At 41.7% G+C, this 15,349-nt stretch overlaps 1 protein-coding gene across 1 annotated transcript in view; it reads right to left on the bottom strand.

Moving 5' to 3' along the window:
- Nucleotides 1–15,349, bottom strand: part of ATG7 (autophagy related 7) — a 144,971-nt gene that overhangs the window by 49,893 nt on the left and 79,729 nt on the right. Inside the window, exons 15-16 of the mRNA XM_011952509.1 lie at nucleotides 14,839–14,888; nucleotides 13,891–13,966 (exon numbers count right to left, since the gene is read on the bottom strand). Coding sequence (XP_011807899.1) covers nucleotides 13,891–13,966; nucleotides 14,839–14,888 — 126 coding nt within the window. The remainder of the gene's footprint in view (nucleotides 1–13,890; nucleotides 13,967–14,838; nucleotides 14,889–15,349) is intronic.

Here is a 15,349-nt window from a genome sequence, read left to right as displayed (position 1 = left end):
AATCTCTGAAGTCTCCACAGGACTCAAAGTTTATAATAAACCAGACAACACAAATCTTATGAGTTAATTTATTTGACCTTTCAAATTCCCCATTTTATGTTGAAAAACCTCAGGCTCAGGAAGAGTGGCAACATGGCTCAGGTAAACAGTAAGTAATGGAGCCGAGACTCAAAAATGGACCTCCTGATGCAAACCTGGCCCAGGTCTGAGCTTCCCTCCCTCTCAGAATATCACAGCGTTTGTCTTCAACACTAGGTCTCCTCACAACTTTAACACTCACTTGAATAGAACAAAAAACCCAATCTACCACCCTTTAGCCATCCTATTAACACCATGCCCTTTCCCTCAAACCCCCACACCCCAAAAAGCAAACAAAAAACTTAAAAAACTCTTTAAAGAAAAAGGCTTCTTCTGAGTTTTGGATAACTCCATCCTGATGTTCACACTCTAACAGTGTTAATTGTTTGCACATATTTATCTCAGGAAAAAATCTAACCTGGAAAAAAATGCCTACGGTATTTTTTTTTTTTTTTTCCTGAGATGGAGTCTCACTCTGTCGCCCAGGCTGGAGTGCAGTGGCATCACTGATCTCAGCTCACTGCAACCTCTGCCTCCCAGGTTCAAGTGATTCTCCTGCCTCAGCCTCCCAAGGAGCTGGGGTTACAGGTGCGTACCACCACACCCAGTTATTCTGTATTTTAGTAGCGATGGGGGTTTTGCCATGTTGTCCATGGCAGGTCCAAACTCCTGACCTCAAGTGATCAGCCCACTTTGGCCTTCCAAAGTGCTGGGAGTACAGATGTGAGCCACTGTGCCCCGCCCGATTTTTAAATGTCCTTATCAATATGCTATGTGTTTTTTAATGCAATCCAAGATCAAGTGTTTGATAGAAATGATAAATTTGGGCCAGGCAGTGGCTCATGCCTGTAACCCCAGCACTTTGGGAGGCCGAGGCAGGCAGGTCACCTGGGGCCAGGAGTTCAAGACTAACCTGGACAACATGGCAAAACCCCATCTCTACTAAAAATACAAAAAAACTTCACTGGGTGTGGTAGTGGGCGCCTGTAATTCCAGCTACTCGAGAGGCTGTGGCAGGAGAATCACTTGAACCTGGAAGGCGGAGGTTGCAGTGAGCTGAACTGAGATCATGCCATTGCGCTCCAGCCTGAGTGACAGCGAGACTCCATCTCAAAAAAAAAAAAAAAAAAGAAATTTGGTAACTGGTATAAGTTAGATAGCCTCATTATAAACATATGAAAATATAACAACCTTTTAGTTCCTAATATCTCAGAAATGTGGTAACCATTTCATAATCCATGGCTTGAGCCATAATCAGGGTCATAAGTTTGCTATTCAGGACACCAAAACAGGAGACATCAAAATAGCAGAAAAGAGTTTCATAGCAAGTCACAAATGGGAATGCTGAAATTTTCATGAGCTCTGGAAGTTACAGGCTTGAGAATACTTACAGTGAGTCTCCTCTATACCCCAATTACTTTTATATTAAGTTTACTTAGAAAAGAACTTTATCACATTTAGCATATTTTTCCATTAAAGTTATTTAACATGGCCGACATGTCATGTGTCCGTCTGTGTTTCATGGAAAGGTTTCTGCACGCTGTTTTCTCTAATACGGTTTTCATCTAACTTTCTTTATGTTGCACAAATACTGGTAATTTTCTCTGATACTGTCTTACCATTGGAGGTGAGCAGGTAAAGCTGAGGGACAGGGAGAAAGTACATCCAGTTGGGGTAGAAAGGAAGAGAGGAAACAGAGAAGGGAAGAGAAAAATAATAACAACAACACAGGTGGCGAGGAATAGAACAAAAAGGAGATGCCGTGTACGGGATTGGTTGAGTGAGGGTCCAAACACCACTGTTCAGCAGCCCCAGACAGTTCTTTACTAGGAAACAGATTTATTTTCCCAGAAAATGAAGTAGAATAATACTTGTGTGAGGACTTTCAAATTCACCAAGTTGGTATCAGAAGGCCCAGAATTTAACCAAAATAATTCCAGTTTTAGATAATTTAGGACCGGAAACCCTTCTTCTCAAGCTGATGGCAAGAGACTCCGAAGGGGGTACTTCCACAGGTGGGCTCCCTCCCTTCTAGCTAATGCAAAGGCTGAGCTGTCAATTTTCCTAATACACAACTCTTGAGGCCTATCATTTTTTACCCACTCCCTATAGCTGACAAAATAAGACAGAATTCCTTGCACTCCAAGGTCCCTCTGCTCTGGGCACAGCTCACCTTTCCAATTAAATTCTGGATTGAATTTTTCACAAACTCTGTACAACTGCTAAGCTGAACTACAACTTCCCTCCTGAAGATATTCTTGATTTCCTGAGCTTGCCTCGTGCTGAATTCTGTGACTCAAAACTCTTCCTTTTGGTGACAGCTACATATCTAAGTGTTCACCTTCCTTAAAAACCACTCAGCTCAAACACACCTCGTTCACAAATTCTCAATCTACCACCCAACCTAGAAATAATATCTCTACCCTCTGAAATCCTTCTTTTGATCTTTATGCCCAAAATGCCCTGAGGAATAGTTTTGGGAGTTTAAAATTCGTAACAGGCTTGAGATATAATTCACATACCATAAAATTCAGCTTTTAAACTGTACAGCTCAGTGGTTTTTAGCATACGAACAGTTTTGCAACCATCATCACTATCTAATTTCAGAACATTTTCATCACCCCCAAAAGAAACCCAGCAATTAGTCCTCATTCTCCCCTCTTCTCAGACACTGGCAACCACTAATCTACTTTGTTTCTCTTGTTTTATCTATTCTGCTTATTTACTATAAATGAAACCACAAATGACTGGCTTCACTTAGCATATTTTCATCCACATTGTATAATATGTCAGTATTTCATTCCTCTTTACTGCCAAATAATATTCAATTGTGTCACTATACCACATTTATTTAGAAATTCACCAGTAGATGTGCATTTCTCTTGGGAATATACGTATGAGCAGAATTACTGGGTCATATGACTGTTTAACATTTTGAGGAACTGCCAACTTGTTTTCCAAAGTGACCACATCATATTAAAATCTTGGCCGGGCATAGTGGCTCACACCTGAATCCCAGCACTTTAGGAAGCTGAGGCAGCCGGATCACAAGGTCAGGAGTTCGAGACCAGCCTGGCAAACATGGTGAAACCCCATCTCTAGTAAAAATACAAAAATTAGCCAGGTGTTGTGGTACGTCCCTGTAATCCCAGCTACTCGGGAGGCGGAGGCAGGAGAATTGCTTGAACCCGGGAGGCAGAGGTTGCGGTGAGCCGTGATAACGCCATTGCACTCCAGCCTGGATGACAGAGCAAGACTCCATCTTGGGAGCAGGGGGGAAAAAATCTCATCAGCCAAGTGTGAGGGCTCCAATTTCTTCACTTCCTTGTCAACACTTGTTATTATCTCTTGTAGATTATGGCCATCCTAGTGAGTATGAAACAGCATCTAACTATGGTTTTGACTTGCATTTCTCTAATGACTGGTAATGTCAAGCATCTTTCCATGTGCTTCTTGACCATTTGTGTATCTTCTTTGGAGAAATGTCTATTCAAATCATTTGCCAAGTTTTAAACATTTTTTAAATTGCTGAATTGTAAGTTTGTTACATATTCTGCATAAAGGTTTCTTACCAAATATATCATCTGCAAAAATATTCTCCCATTCTGTTTTTTTTTTGTTCATTTGTTTGATACAGCATCTTGCCCTGTTCTCCAAGCTGGAGTGTAGCAGTGTGATCTCAGCTCACTCTAGCCTTGAACTCCTGAGCTCAAGCGATCCTCAGCCTCTCCAGTAGCTGGGACTACAGGCACATACCACCACACTCAGCTAATTCTTTTGATTTTTTTTTTTTTCTTTTTAAGAGAGATGAAGTCTCGCTATGTTGCCCATGCTGGTCTTGGACTCAGGGCTCAAGTGATCCTCCCACCTTGGCCTCCCAAAGCATTAGGATTTCAGGCATGAGCCACCATGCTCAGCCTTTTTTTTTTTTTTTTCTCTTGAAGCACAATAGTTTATTTTAGTGAAGTCCTACCTACCATTTTTTCTTACATTGCTTGGTCTTTTGGCATCTTATACAAGAAACCATTGTCTAACCCAAGGTCATAAAGATTTATGATATTTTCTTCTACGAATTTTTACAGTTTTAGCTCTCACATTATGTCTATGATCTATTTTGAGTTAATTTTTTAATATGGTATGAAATAAAGGTCTAAATTCATTCTTTTGCATGTGGAATCCTGTTGTCTCCATACTATTTGTTGAAAACAGTACTCTTTCCCAATTAAACTGTACTGGTTGGCCATGAAGGGTTTATTTTTGGACTCTCGATTCTTTCCATTTATCTATACATCTATCTCTATGTGAGTACTTAACTATCTTGATTACAGTAGATTTGTACTAAGTTTGAAACTGGAAAGTATGAGTCCTCCAATTTTGTTCTTCATGTCCAGGATTGTTTTGGCTATTCTGGGTCCCTTGCATTTCCACATGAATTTTAGGATCAGTCTGAATACTATAATTACTTTAAGAAACGTTTTTATCTTTCTTTCTTTTAGAGGACAAGACACAGGCTGAGCTACTTGTATTTACTCACAGCACAGCGATTTATTCATAAGACAATAAATTATGAAATGAATAAACAAGTAAAAAAAAAACAACCCAAGGCCTACAAAATTATTCAAATCTGGACTATACAGAGAAAACAGGTCCCACACAAACCACAAGAAAAACTCTGACTTGCCACCATTCATATGCTCTGCATTGCATTCCCTCAATCTTATAAGAACTGCATAAAATTTAAAGAGCAGAGGCTGCTACTTAAAATTAGCACCTTACTTACATACGCATAGAAATCCCACAGCAATCTAAAATCCAAGTACCTTATGCAAATAAATATATACATACCTGTTGAGAGAGGCCAGGCCCCAACTCCCAAATAAGTTAAAAAGATTTGTCCCTTGCTTGGGTGGAGAAAAATTCACCATGACCTTCCTACTTAGAAGTGTGCAAAGTCTATAAAGCAAAGCATTGCTCAGTATTTTTCTAAACTTGCCTCATCAGAAGCAGCCCCTGGAACTTGATTCAAAAGGTCTGGGGAAAGGCCTGAGAATCTGCAGATTTAACAAGAGCTCCAGGTGGTTCCCATCAGGCAAGCAAGGGAAACAGGATGCCTTGTTACTAACCTTAGTTACACCCTCCTGTGGTTTGCTCTGTACCACTCAGCATCACCTGTTAGCTGTAAATATGTCATGGGATTATGGGTTGTTTTGTTTGCTTGTTTTCTGTCATGTCAGAAAACGGATGGAAGCACTTAGCAAGCCTCTAATTCTTTGTGCATTTTCTAAAAATAGCACCACCACACCACCTAATTTAGCTCATGTTAAATTAACATTTAAATTAAAAGGCTTTATAAAGTGATATCAAAGGTATTTTTCCATCCACACAGGGAACTAAAGCCCCTGCTCAAAGAAAATTTTTGACCTTTTGGATTTAGTCATAACGTGGAAGAAGTCTTACACAGCTTACTCTCAACTCTTGTTCTACTCCTATTTGTTGTCAGTTTCTCCTTATAGTCGGATAAGCATTAAACTGCTTTTCAAAAAAAAAAGTTAACTCTTCCTGTAATAAAAACGATAAGCACATGACAGAGAACAAGCAAATAAAACAATAACCTATACTCCCATGACATATTTACTTCCATTTTCCTATTTTTAAAAAAATTATCTAAACTTTTAACTTTATTTTAAACAGCCTCCCCTGAATATTGTTTTCTCATTCCCCCCTCTCCCCACAAGGGGAAAACACTGCCAGTTTCACACACACACACACACACACCTGCCCCTTACCTACAACTTTGTAGCTAGTTAAGAGGGATTCCTCAGAGTGGCCAAACCTTGCCTCCCTCTGCACATTTTAAGATTTCCATTATAATTTTTTTCCTTAGCACAGAAAAATATACAGAAAAAAAATTAAAACAGTCCATATAGAAATTGGATTGGCAGTTGCCTGAGGCTGAGGGTGGGGAGATGAACTGGGAGAAGGCACAAAGGAACTTTTTGGGGTGACAGAAAAATTCTGTATCTCATTTGTGGAAGTGGTAGTTATATGAGTGTATACACTTGTCAAATCATATTAAAGTGGGTTCATTTTACTATATATGTTATGTCTTGAAAAAGGTGATTTTAAAAAATGGCTTATAATCTTAATTTTTCAAAACAGTGCAGAAAGGTACAAAATGAAAACCCTAAGTCCCTGTTACCTCCATTACCTCTCCCTGCAAAATAATCACCAACATTAGTGTTCCGTAGAAACGTCTAGAACAAAAATGTATGCCTAAACTAGCTCTACGATATTTGTATCTTTGCTACTCCCTGAATATTAAAAAACCCACCTGGGAATTACAGAGCTTAGAAGAAGCCCAATTACCTGTGGTTTCTTGGATCTAGTCCCACTCATCACCCCCAGGCCCAAAAGGGCCACACGCTTTGAGTGGAAATCCCTGTTGTCAGATGTGGGGCACCAGGTTATAGCTGAGCTTGGCTCACAGGGCCTTAGGAGACAGGACACACTGTCCTCACCGTGGGGAACGAAAACACAGCAGACAGGATGCAAAAAGCATCAGAATAGGGCCTTTATATGGTCGTTTGGCCTCACTCCCGGGCTGTTCCCAGCTGGACAGCGTGTGGTCCGGCAGGAATTCATTAGGCACACCTGTGCTTATCTAATTAGCTTCCAAAGGCTCTCAGGCAGGAACACCTGTTGGGGCTGGAGATGTGCACTGGGGACAAGGTGTCAAGGGTCCTTTTAGAAACACAACTAGTGTTGGTGGAAGCACAAAATTCAAAAAGCAGGATTTGGTCTGCTGCCTTAAGAAGTTAAGTACTCTGCCCCAGGTGATGCCATCAAGAAGACATTTTTTCATGGACAGAAGCAGTGGTCCTCAAATGCCTAATGTCCCTGGAGGTTTTCGCTCAGTAGCTCTGGGATGGGCTGGGAAATGCATATTTTGAAATGGCTCCTCCGGCAATTCCGACTGAAAGTCAGGTATGGGAATCCCTGGATTAGGCTGTCTTCTGATTTAAGACCAAATGACTCAAATTCTATTCCCAGAGCCACTTGTATCACCTCGTCTATTCTCCACGCAGCAACCAAATCTAATCATATCACGCCTCAGTGTTCAGTGGCCTCCCAGTGCCCCTGGGTTGAAGGTCCAAGCATTTCCAATGGCCTCTGCATTCCTGCCTTCTCTGCTGTGCCCCTTCTACTCGCTGTCTCACAAGTAAACTGGCCTTTCCTTTCCTCAAACTCTCTGAGCACCTTTTCCAGCCACCGTTTCTGCCTCTTCTATATCCCCCCACTAAAGCACTTACTTCTCTCCCTTTTCCCTTTCAAATAAACAACTGTTCCCTCCTAACCCTAGAAGCCAGGCAGGAAGGCATGTCCTGGAATAATGTGGAAAATGATACCCCAGAGAATGAAGGGAGGACAGCACTAAAATTTACTGAATTCCATGCCTGTGTTCAGGGCTCCTGGGTGTTTTCATACACTGCATCCAATTTTGGCCTCACTACCATCCTGTGACCTTCCTCCGATCTCCAAATAGGAACACAGGAGGCTCAGGGAAGTGATATGGCTTGCCCAACGGTCCACAGCTACCAAGTGGTAAAGCCAGGAATCTGAATTTTGTTCTTTCTGGCTCTAAAGCCTGAGGAACAAAGTTGAAAAGCAAAGAGGTAGAAAGGAAGAAAAAGGCTAGAGGAATTTAAAATAAAAAAATACTCCCAAACAAAAACTCAACGCCTAGATGGCTTAACACCTATCAGGTGGATTCAATTATCTTTAGTCAATTATGCCCAGTTGGCCACAAAATAAATATAGATCAGGAATAGAAAGGGTCCTCTTTCTTTCTGGGCCACCCACCCCTGGTGGTGTTTTCACCTAAGCTGAGTAAAATTAGCTTCAGACCCAGGCCTCGACGGGAGGCTAAGATCCAATGCCCAGAAACAAACAGCCATTCTGAGAAAGCACAGTTGCAGCCACAACTGGAACCTGCTGCTTTAACTTCACACTAGCTTCCAGCAGGCCTGGCAATATTTCTAAAGCTTGGAGTTTGCATAAATAAAAACTAACTCCAAACTCCAAATCGATCTTGGATGTTGAAAAGAGTCTTAATCAAGTTCAATGCCAAAATGGAGAGTGTAGCAATTGCAAAACCCTAAGCACACCACAGTGGTCTTTATTTCAGCTAAGAGCTTCAGCTCTCACCACTGACCCACCACTCACTATTAAACTAGAGTCACCAAGGGGGCAGAAAAACCAAGCTGGACATAAGCCAGTGTTTCCTTAGAAAAGCACTGCAGAATGGAGCAAATCTTCCCAACCACTCCCTCTCTACTCATTGCTTTCAGAGCTTTATGAGAGTCTTTATAAATTCCTTTTTAGGAGAGTAGATGTTTCCATTTTAATTAAAAGTGAAAGATGAAACCAATATTTACAAGTGTCTCTTATGTGCCCAGAACTGTGCTAATGCTTAGTACATGTGACTTAATCCATCCACGAATTCCAGGAGCTTATTATCCTCATTTTACAGATATAAAACATGAGGTTCAGAGAAGATATGTAACGTGCCCAAGGTCACACAGGGACAAGTGCTAAGAGCTGCCTCAAATGGTTTTGTAAAATGAGATAGTGAATGTGAAATTAAGAGACAAAGCTGGGCTTCTAATCGGATCTGTATGATCACAAAGTCTTTAGGATGCCTTCCTAAACAGGCACCTCCTAAACAGGACAGCCTTATCCAGCAGGTAAAACTCATGGGGCAAAGTGACATCCTTCAACCTATAAAGTTAGGCCCAACTCCTCTTGGGACAAGAGATGCAAACTGAGATGCTTCTGAATGCTGACATTATAATTTATCCTCCAGGGAAACAGCAATCTTGATTCTGCTTCTGGAACCTCACAGAGGAAACTCAGACATTGTTAGACCTATACCCAGATATTCCTTGTATTCAGAGGCCTCCCCACTGGAACCAGACTCTACTGCATCCAAATGACTTGGGATACATCCATCACCTTAGATTACCCCAAACACAAATGGAACTCAACACTGGGTGGATCTTGTACCAGTTACTTAACTTCTCTGAACTTCATAGTGCTTGGCACTTGGCAGAGTCAGATTACCTGGTGAGGGGATGGCTGGATGGAAGGAAGGAGATAAGATGACTAGGTCACAAACCATAACACTTGATACAGTGAAACATGAGGCCTGCCCATTTTTTTCTGCTATATCCATCATCATCAACCAGAGAGGTACAGAACCAGAAGGGAAAGGAGGCTCCTCTCCTGGGCTACATCTCAGAAAATACGTTCTTATTGCTTGTCTGCTAAGATTTCCCTCCTCAGCAGTCCATCTGTCCATGTCCCTAGGAGCACAGAGATAAGTATTTCTGAACACAGTAAAGACATTTTTTCAAAATCTAAAGGCCTGAGGATTTGGGGGGCACAGCCTGTACAGAAAGGGCAAATATCCCGAGATACGGCTTGAGATCCCAGCTCCACCTCAGCATGTGAATCAGTTAGAACTTTCCCAGGCCAGATCCCTCCCAAGGTCCTGCTCTAGTTTTGGCTTTGTATTACCTTTCTGAAGCTAAAAGAATTCATGAAGCTGAGAAAACCCTGGGGTTGGCAATTCCAAGCTCAGAAAAATGGCATACACATTCAGGGCCTTTTTTTTTATTAGTACTTTAGAACCAAGAGTTCATTCACCTAAAGACAAAACATGTGCACTGCTTGGTCCACAAGTGGGATAAAGCAGGAGTGCCCCATCAATTACCTTGGTGTTTGGACAACTGTTGTAGCGTCACCTTGATTCCTTTTTTTTTGAGACAGGAACCCCCTCTGTTACCCAGGCTGGAAGGCAGTAGTGTGATCCTGGCTCACTGCAGCCTCAAACTCCCACAGGTGCGTGCCACCATACCTGGCTAATTTTTTGTAGAGACAGGGTCTCTCTATGTTACTCAGGCTGGTTTTGAACCCCTGGGCTCAAGCAATTCTTCCACCTCAGCCTCCCAAAGTGCTGGGATTACAGGAGTGACCCACTGTGCCTAGCCTCGTCACCTCGTTACATTCTATGAGGATGTACAGCCAAAGAATTAGCAGGCCAACAGGCTGTTAATTTCTGTCACATCCAGGATCTCTCGCCAGCCAGCAAACCAACTTCCTGGAGATATCAAGAGTGGCCTGTACATTTTATAAATCCTGAACTGTGCCTCGTACCAAAGAAGCAGAAAAAGGATCTGGCCTTGAAGAGCTCAGCCACCAGCCAGGAAAAATCAGTCTTTCTTTCTTTCTTCTTCTTCTTCTTCTTTTCTTTCTTTTTTTTTTTTTTTTTTAAGTAAAAGAACACTGTTGATGGGAAGCAGAAAGAACAACACTACTATGCTAAGATTTATAATGAAAAAGTTCCCTCTACAAAAAACAACAGATTCCAAATATAATACAACAGATTATACTATATAATTTCATTTACAGAAGTTCAAAATCAGACAAACATCTCCCACGGTGTTGATAATCGAGGGGTGCTTACCTCTCTATAGGAAGGAGGCAATAATAATCCGAAGAGGCATGAGGCAGGGCATTGAAGGTGCTTGATAGTTACTTTGTTCTGATCTGTGTGCTGGGTATAAGACTGTTCATTTTGTGATCATTCATCATATTACCACTTAATGATGTGTGTGATAATCTATATCTATTCTACACATCAACAAAATGATTTTTTGAAAAATCATTCTTTTTATAGACAGAAATTAGCTTATACTTTTGCTGCCTGCTTGCAGAATCGAATCCACATACACTGTGCCAGAGACTTAAAAAAAAAAAAAAAAAACCCAAAACAAACCCATAAGCCTTTTGCTCACCTGAAATGGTTTTTTTATGGTTTTCAAATTCAGTAAGAGGTTTCTTCAGGCAGAATTTCACTGAATTTCAGGGCCTAATCAGGCCCTTTTTTTTTTTTTTTTTGGCACTTGGCCAATCTTTGGTTGGGCCAAATTCTGCCTGTGGACCCAGAGACAGAACAACTAAGTAATCCTCAGGCCTCCTAGGTCTGACACAGAGGAGAGCAGAGACCCAGAGAGCACAGGAAAAGTTAAGGAGCTTTCTCCAAATTACACAATGAGTTGCTGGTGGGGGCCTTGTGATTCTCAGTCCAAGGACTATCACTTTTCTACTACATCTCTTCCACAGGGGCCAATTAATAAAACTTCTCGTCTGGGGAACTGAGAAAAATGAGCCCAGTAAACTTCACTGGTCATTCTTTGCATGCAAAGTACACAAAGGAGTTTACCAAGTTCCTCTCCAACAGGAAATCATTTGTCTCTAAGAGCCAGGAAGAGGAGGAGGGAAGTGCTGAGTTTGCAACAGGGCATTGCAACACAGCCTAGTGTTTTTGTGGAAACGATGTTCCCCTAATCAAAACACGGTTGCATAAATGGACTCACTCCACTTAGGAAAAAAAAAGTTGTTTAAAGCCTATAAATGGGGACCACACAACCCTGATTAATTTTTAAAGTTCTTTCTCCACTTTCTTTTTTAGAAAGTAGCTAAAAATAAAGGCTTGAAACTTGAAATAATGTAAGCAAGTAATCACACACACACACACACACACACACACACACACACACACACACTGGGCTTTTCCCATATATGGCTGCGTTATTCTTCAGTCTTTGAAAAGGGCAAATGAAGAGATGGCCAACAACCAAAATAATCCTTCAGACATTTCAAAACGAGGAGAAAGAACTAGAAGAGTTGGTGAATGACAAACAATTGTGAGGCTCAATGGGGATAAATAACACTGAGAGGGATTAGTTGCCATAGCACTTTAAAAACATGGGCACATGCATTTTGACACTGGGCCCCTTCTATAAAGAGACTGTTTTGCCCTCTGGCCTCAGCACTGAGAAAACTACAACTGCAGTAATTTAACATAAAGGAGTTAAAGAAGGAAACCAGTACAGGGGCATGACTGAAAATTTAATTAAGGCCCTTCTCAGTATAGAGTCTGTAAAGGAGATGAGGGCACATCTCAAGGTCAGAAGAAGGGGGAGACTTGGGAAAGATTCAAATGAGATGCGAGAGCATAAATGGCAGAGGTCAGCTCTGGAGGTCAGCTTCCTTATGATAGATGGTTATTACTGTGTCTTTTGGGTCCTACGTGAAATGTCTCTGTAGAGAAGATGAACGCATGTCCAAAAAAAAAAAAAAAAATGCCATTGTGTGTGGGGGACGGTGGATGGGGGACACATTTTCATAGTGTTTTGTGGTTTTCAAGGCCATGTCACATGTAATCCTGGACACAAAGTAAAGCACCTGCTTTTCTTGATGTGGAAACTGAGGCTCTGGGAGGCTAAGTGAACTCTACAAGTTCCTTTTTTTTTTTTTTTTTTGATGGAGTCTCACTCTGTCGCCCAAGCCAGAGTGCAATGGCATGATCTTGGCTCATTGCAACCTCTGCCTCCCAGGTTCAAGCGATTCTCCTGCCTTAGCCTCCTGAGTAGCTGGGATTACAGGTGCACACAACCACGCCCAGCTAATTTTTGTATTTTTAGTAGAGACGGGGTTTCACTATGTTGGCCAGGATGAGTCTCAAAACTCCTCTCCTCGTGATCCACCCGCCTCAACCTCCCAAAGTGCTGGGATTACAGGTGTGAGCCACCACGCCCAGCCCACAAGTTCTATTATGGGTAGCTTTGTGCAAGTGGGCTGGGGTCCCAACAAGAAGCAAAATCTCCCAATATGCAGGTCACGGATCTTTCGATTCATAAGACCTTTGAAAGAACATTTGTCAGACTGCCAAGTTTAGGTATGGATTGTGGCTCATCCACTAAGTCTCTGTGACCATGAAGAAGTCATTTCCCCTCTTCTGATTCTTATTCTAAACTGAATATAACAGTGCCATCCTAGCTGGCAGAAGGTGGGTGGTGAGGAGGAAGAGAGAGACAAGCATGAGCTGAGTCACTCTGCTCTCTGCACTCATCTGAGTCTGTCCTTGCAAATCTCCAGGTAGGACTGGCAGGCACCATCACCATTTCACTCATGGGGGCAGCTGTCACACTACAGGAGAGAATACATACATGGAATCTAAAAAAATGATTTCCAAAATGTAAGACTGGAAAACCTCTTCAATTCCACTGCCTTTTTCTTTTTACTCCCTAAGGGATGGAACTTCCTCATGATGCTTTGAATTCTTTTTATGAAAAGACACTCCGCTTTCTGGTGACCCTGCATGCTTCTAGTGGTTTTCCCATGCCTGCCCATGAAGGTTTTCTACTTGGGTTCAGAGTCAATAACAATAATGAACAGCAGCAAAGAAATAGCAGGTATTGTTTGTTGAGAGCCTATGACATACACTGTTGCTGAGCCCTTTCTAGCAACCATCCATAATCCATACAACTACCAGGTGAGGTCAGTATTACTTTCTCCACATTATAGATAAGAAAACTAAGCCCCAGAGAAGTTTAGTGACTTGGCCAAGGAAGGCCATCTTAATAACGGCAGGGCTGGGATTTAAACCATTGTATGGCTGATTCCAAAGCATGTTTTTTTTCTGTTCCTATTGCATTATGAGTCCTCTAGTCAGTTTACAAAACGCATCAAAGACTCTAGGCAATGCTTCTCGTTTGTGATTTCTTCCCATCACTATCCTGCAGAATGGAATACCTTCCAGGTGGTCAGAAAGTTCTCCCACTGAAATCCCAGCTGCAGGGTAAATGGGTGGATATGAAGTGGGCTGGGCAGATGGAATGGCAAAGAGACCCCACATGCCTTCCCCCTGCACCAAAAGAATTGTGATTTCACTTCCAAATCACTAACCTGGTGAGGCACAAGCCCAAGAGAGGTTGGAGGCTCATTCATCCGATCGTCACTGCTGCTGGCAATGGCATAGCCCCTGAGGACAGGAAACAATCAGAGCTGCTCATTTAATCCAAGTTTAACACATGGCAGGATGATCTAAGCAGAAATCTACATAAGATTCATAAGAATAACTAAAATGCCCCTTGCTGGGCAGTGTAAGTTAGCAAAAAAATAATTTCCAGGGGACAAAAGGCAAGAAGAGTAATTTAAAAATGCATGGTTTGGAGTAAGAAAGACCTGAGCTTGTGACCATAGGCAAGTTGCCTAACTTCTCTGTGCTTCAAATCCATCATCTAGAAAGTAGGAATGAGGGAGCTCTGGAGCTCTGATTAATAAATGAGGAATCTACTATACCAATTGCCAGTGCAATGTTTGGCATATCAGAGGCCAATAAACATTAACTCACTTACTATGAAATAGTCTTATCAAACATCACAGAACATTTCTGCACTGAAAATTTGAAGAGGAAAATTTTCTAACCTTAACTTCTTGAGCTGATATAAATGGTAATGAAATGTAGGAAATAAAAGTAAAGAATGAATTGGGCAAAACTAATGCACTACTCTCTGAACAATGGAGTGATACTTCTGTCACCAAAGAGACGTGACACAGGACCTGGTGTTTAAACTATGACCAGGGCAAATGTGGCAGACGGATGGTCAGGGTCAAGGAAGCATAAAGTCAGCTCCCAAAGATTTTGTCCCAAATACTTCCTGTCAGAGGATGGCAATAAACTTAAATGACAGATAGCTAAGGTGGATGACAAAGAGGAAGACAAAAAAGTTCTGCTTTTCGTTTATCTCAGAGTACCCATACTAGTTACATATACAACCACAATTTTTAACTGCTGAGGAAAGCTTTGAGTCACACAATAAATAGAATATTCATGTTAATTTGCATATTGACTTTCTGAGAACTGGAAAAATAAATCTTTCAAAAATTCGATTTTCTGCTGCCTGTATTGCAAACAACATAACAAAGTGATTAAACATCGTTTGGAGCCACACTGATTGAGCTAAACCCTGGCTTTTCCATTGACTATGTTAATTTGGCCACTTACTTATCCTCACTATGCCTTGATTTTCCCATCAAAACCGGGACTAATAATAATAGTTCTTTCCTAACAGGTTTGCTATGAAGATTAAAGGAGGCCGGGTGCAATGGCTCACGCCTGTAATCCCAGCACTTTGGGAGGCCAAGGCGGGTGGATCACCTCTGATCACTGAGGTCAGAGGTTCAAGACCAGCCTGACCAACATGGCAAAACCCCGTCTCTACTAAAAATACAAAAATTAGCCGGGCATGGTGGCATATGCCTGTAATCCCAGTTACTTGGGAGGCTGAGGCAGAAGAATCACTTGAACCCAGAAGGCAGAGGTTGCAGTGAGCCAAAATCGTGCCATTGCACTCCAGCCTGG

This window comes from Colobus angolensis, unplaced genomic scaffold, assembly GCF_000951035.1.
Source record: "Colobus angolensis palliatus isolate OR3802 unplaced genomic scaffold, Cang.pa_1.0 Scaffold34, whole genome shotgun sequence".
In the NCBI taxonomy this organism is placed as follows: Eukaryota; Metazoa; Chordata; class Mammalia; order Primates; family Cercopithecidae; genus Colobus; species Colobus angolensis.
Note: the sequence above shows the minus strand (reverse complement) of the source record. Positions and strands in the feature narration are given on the sequence as shown.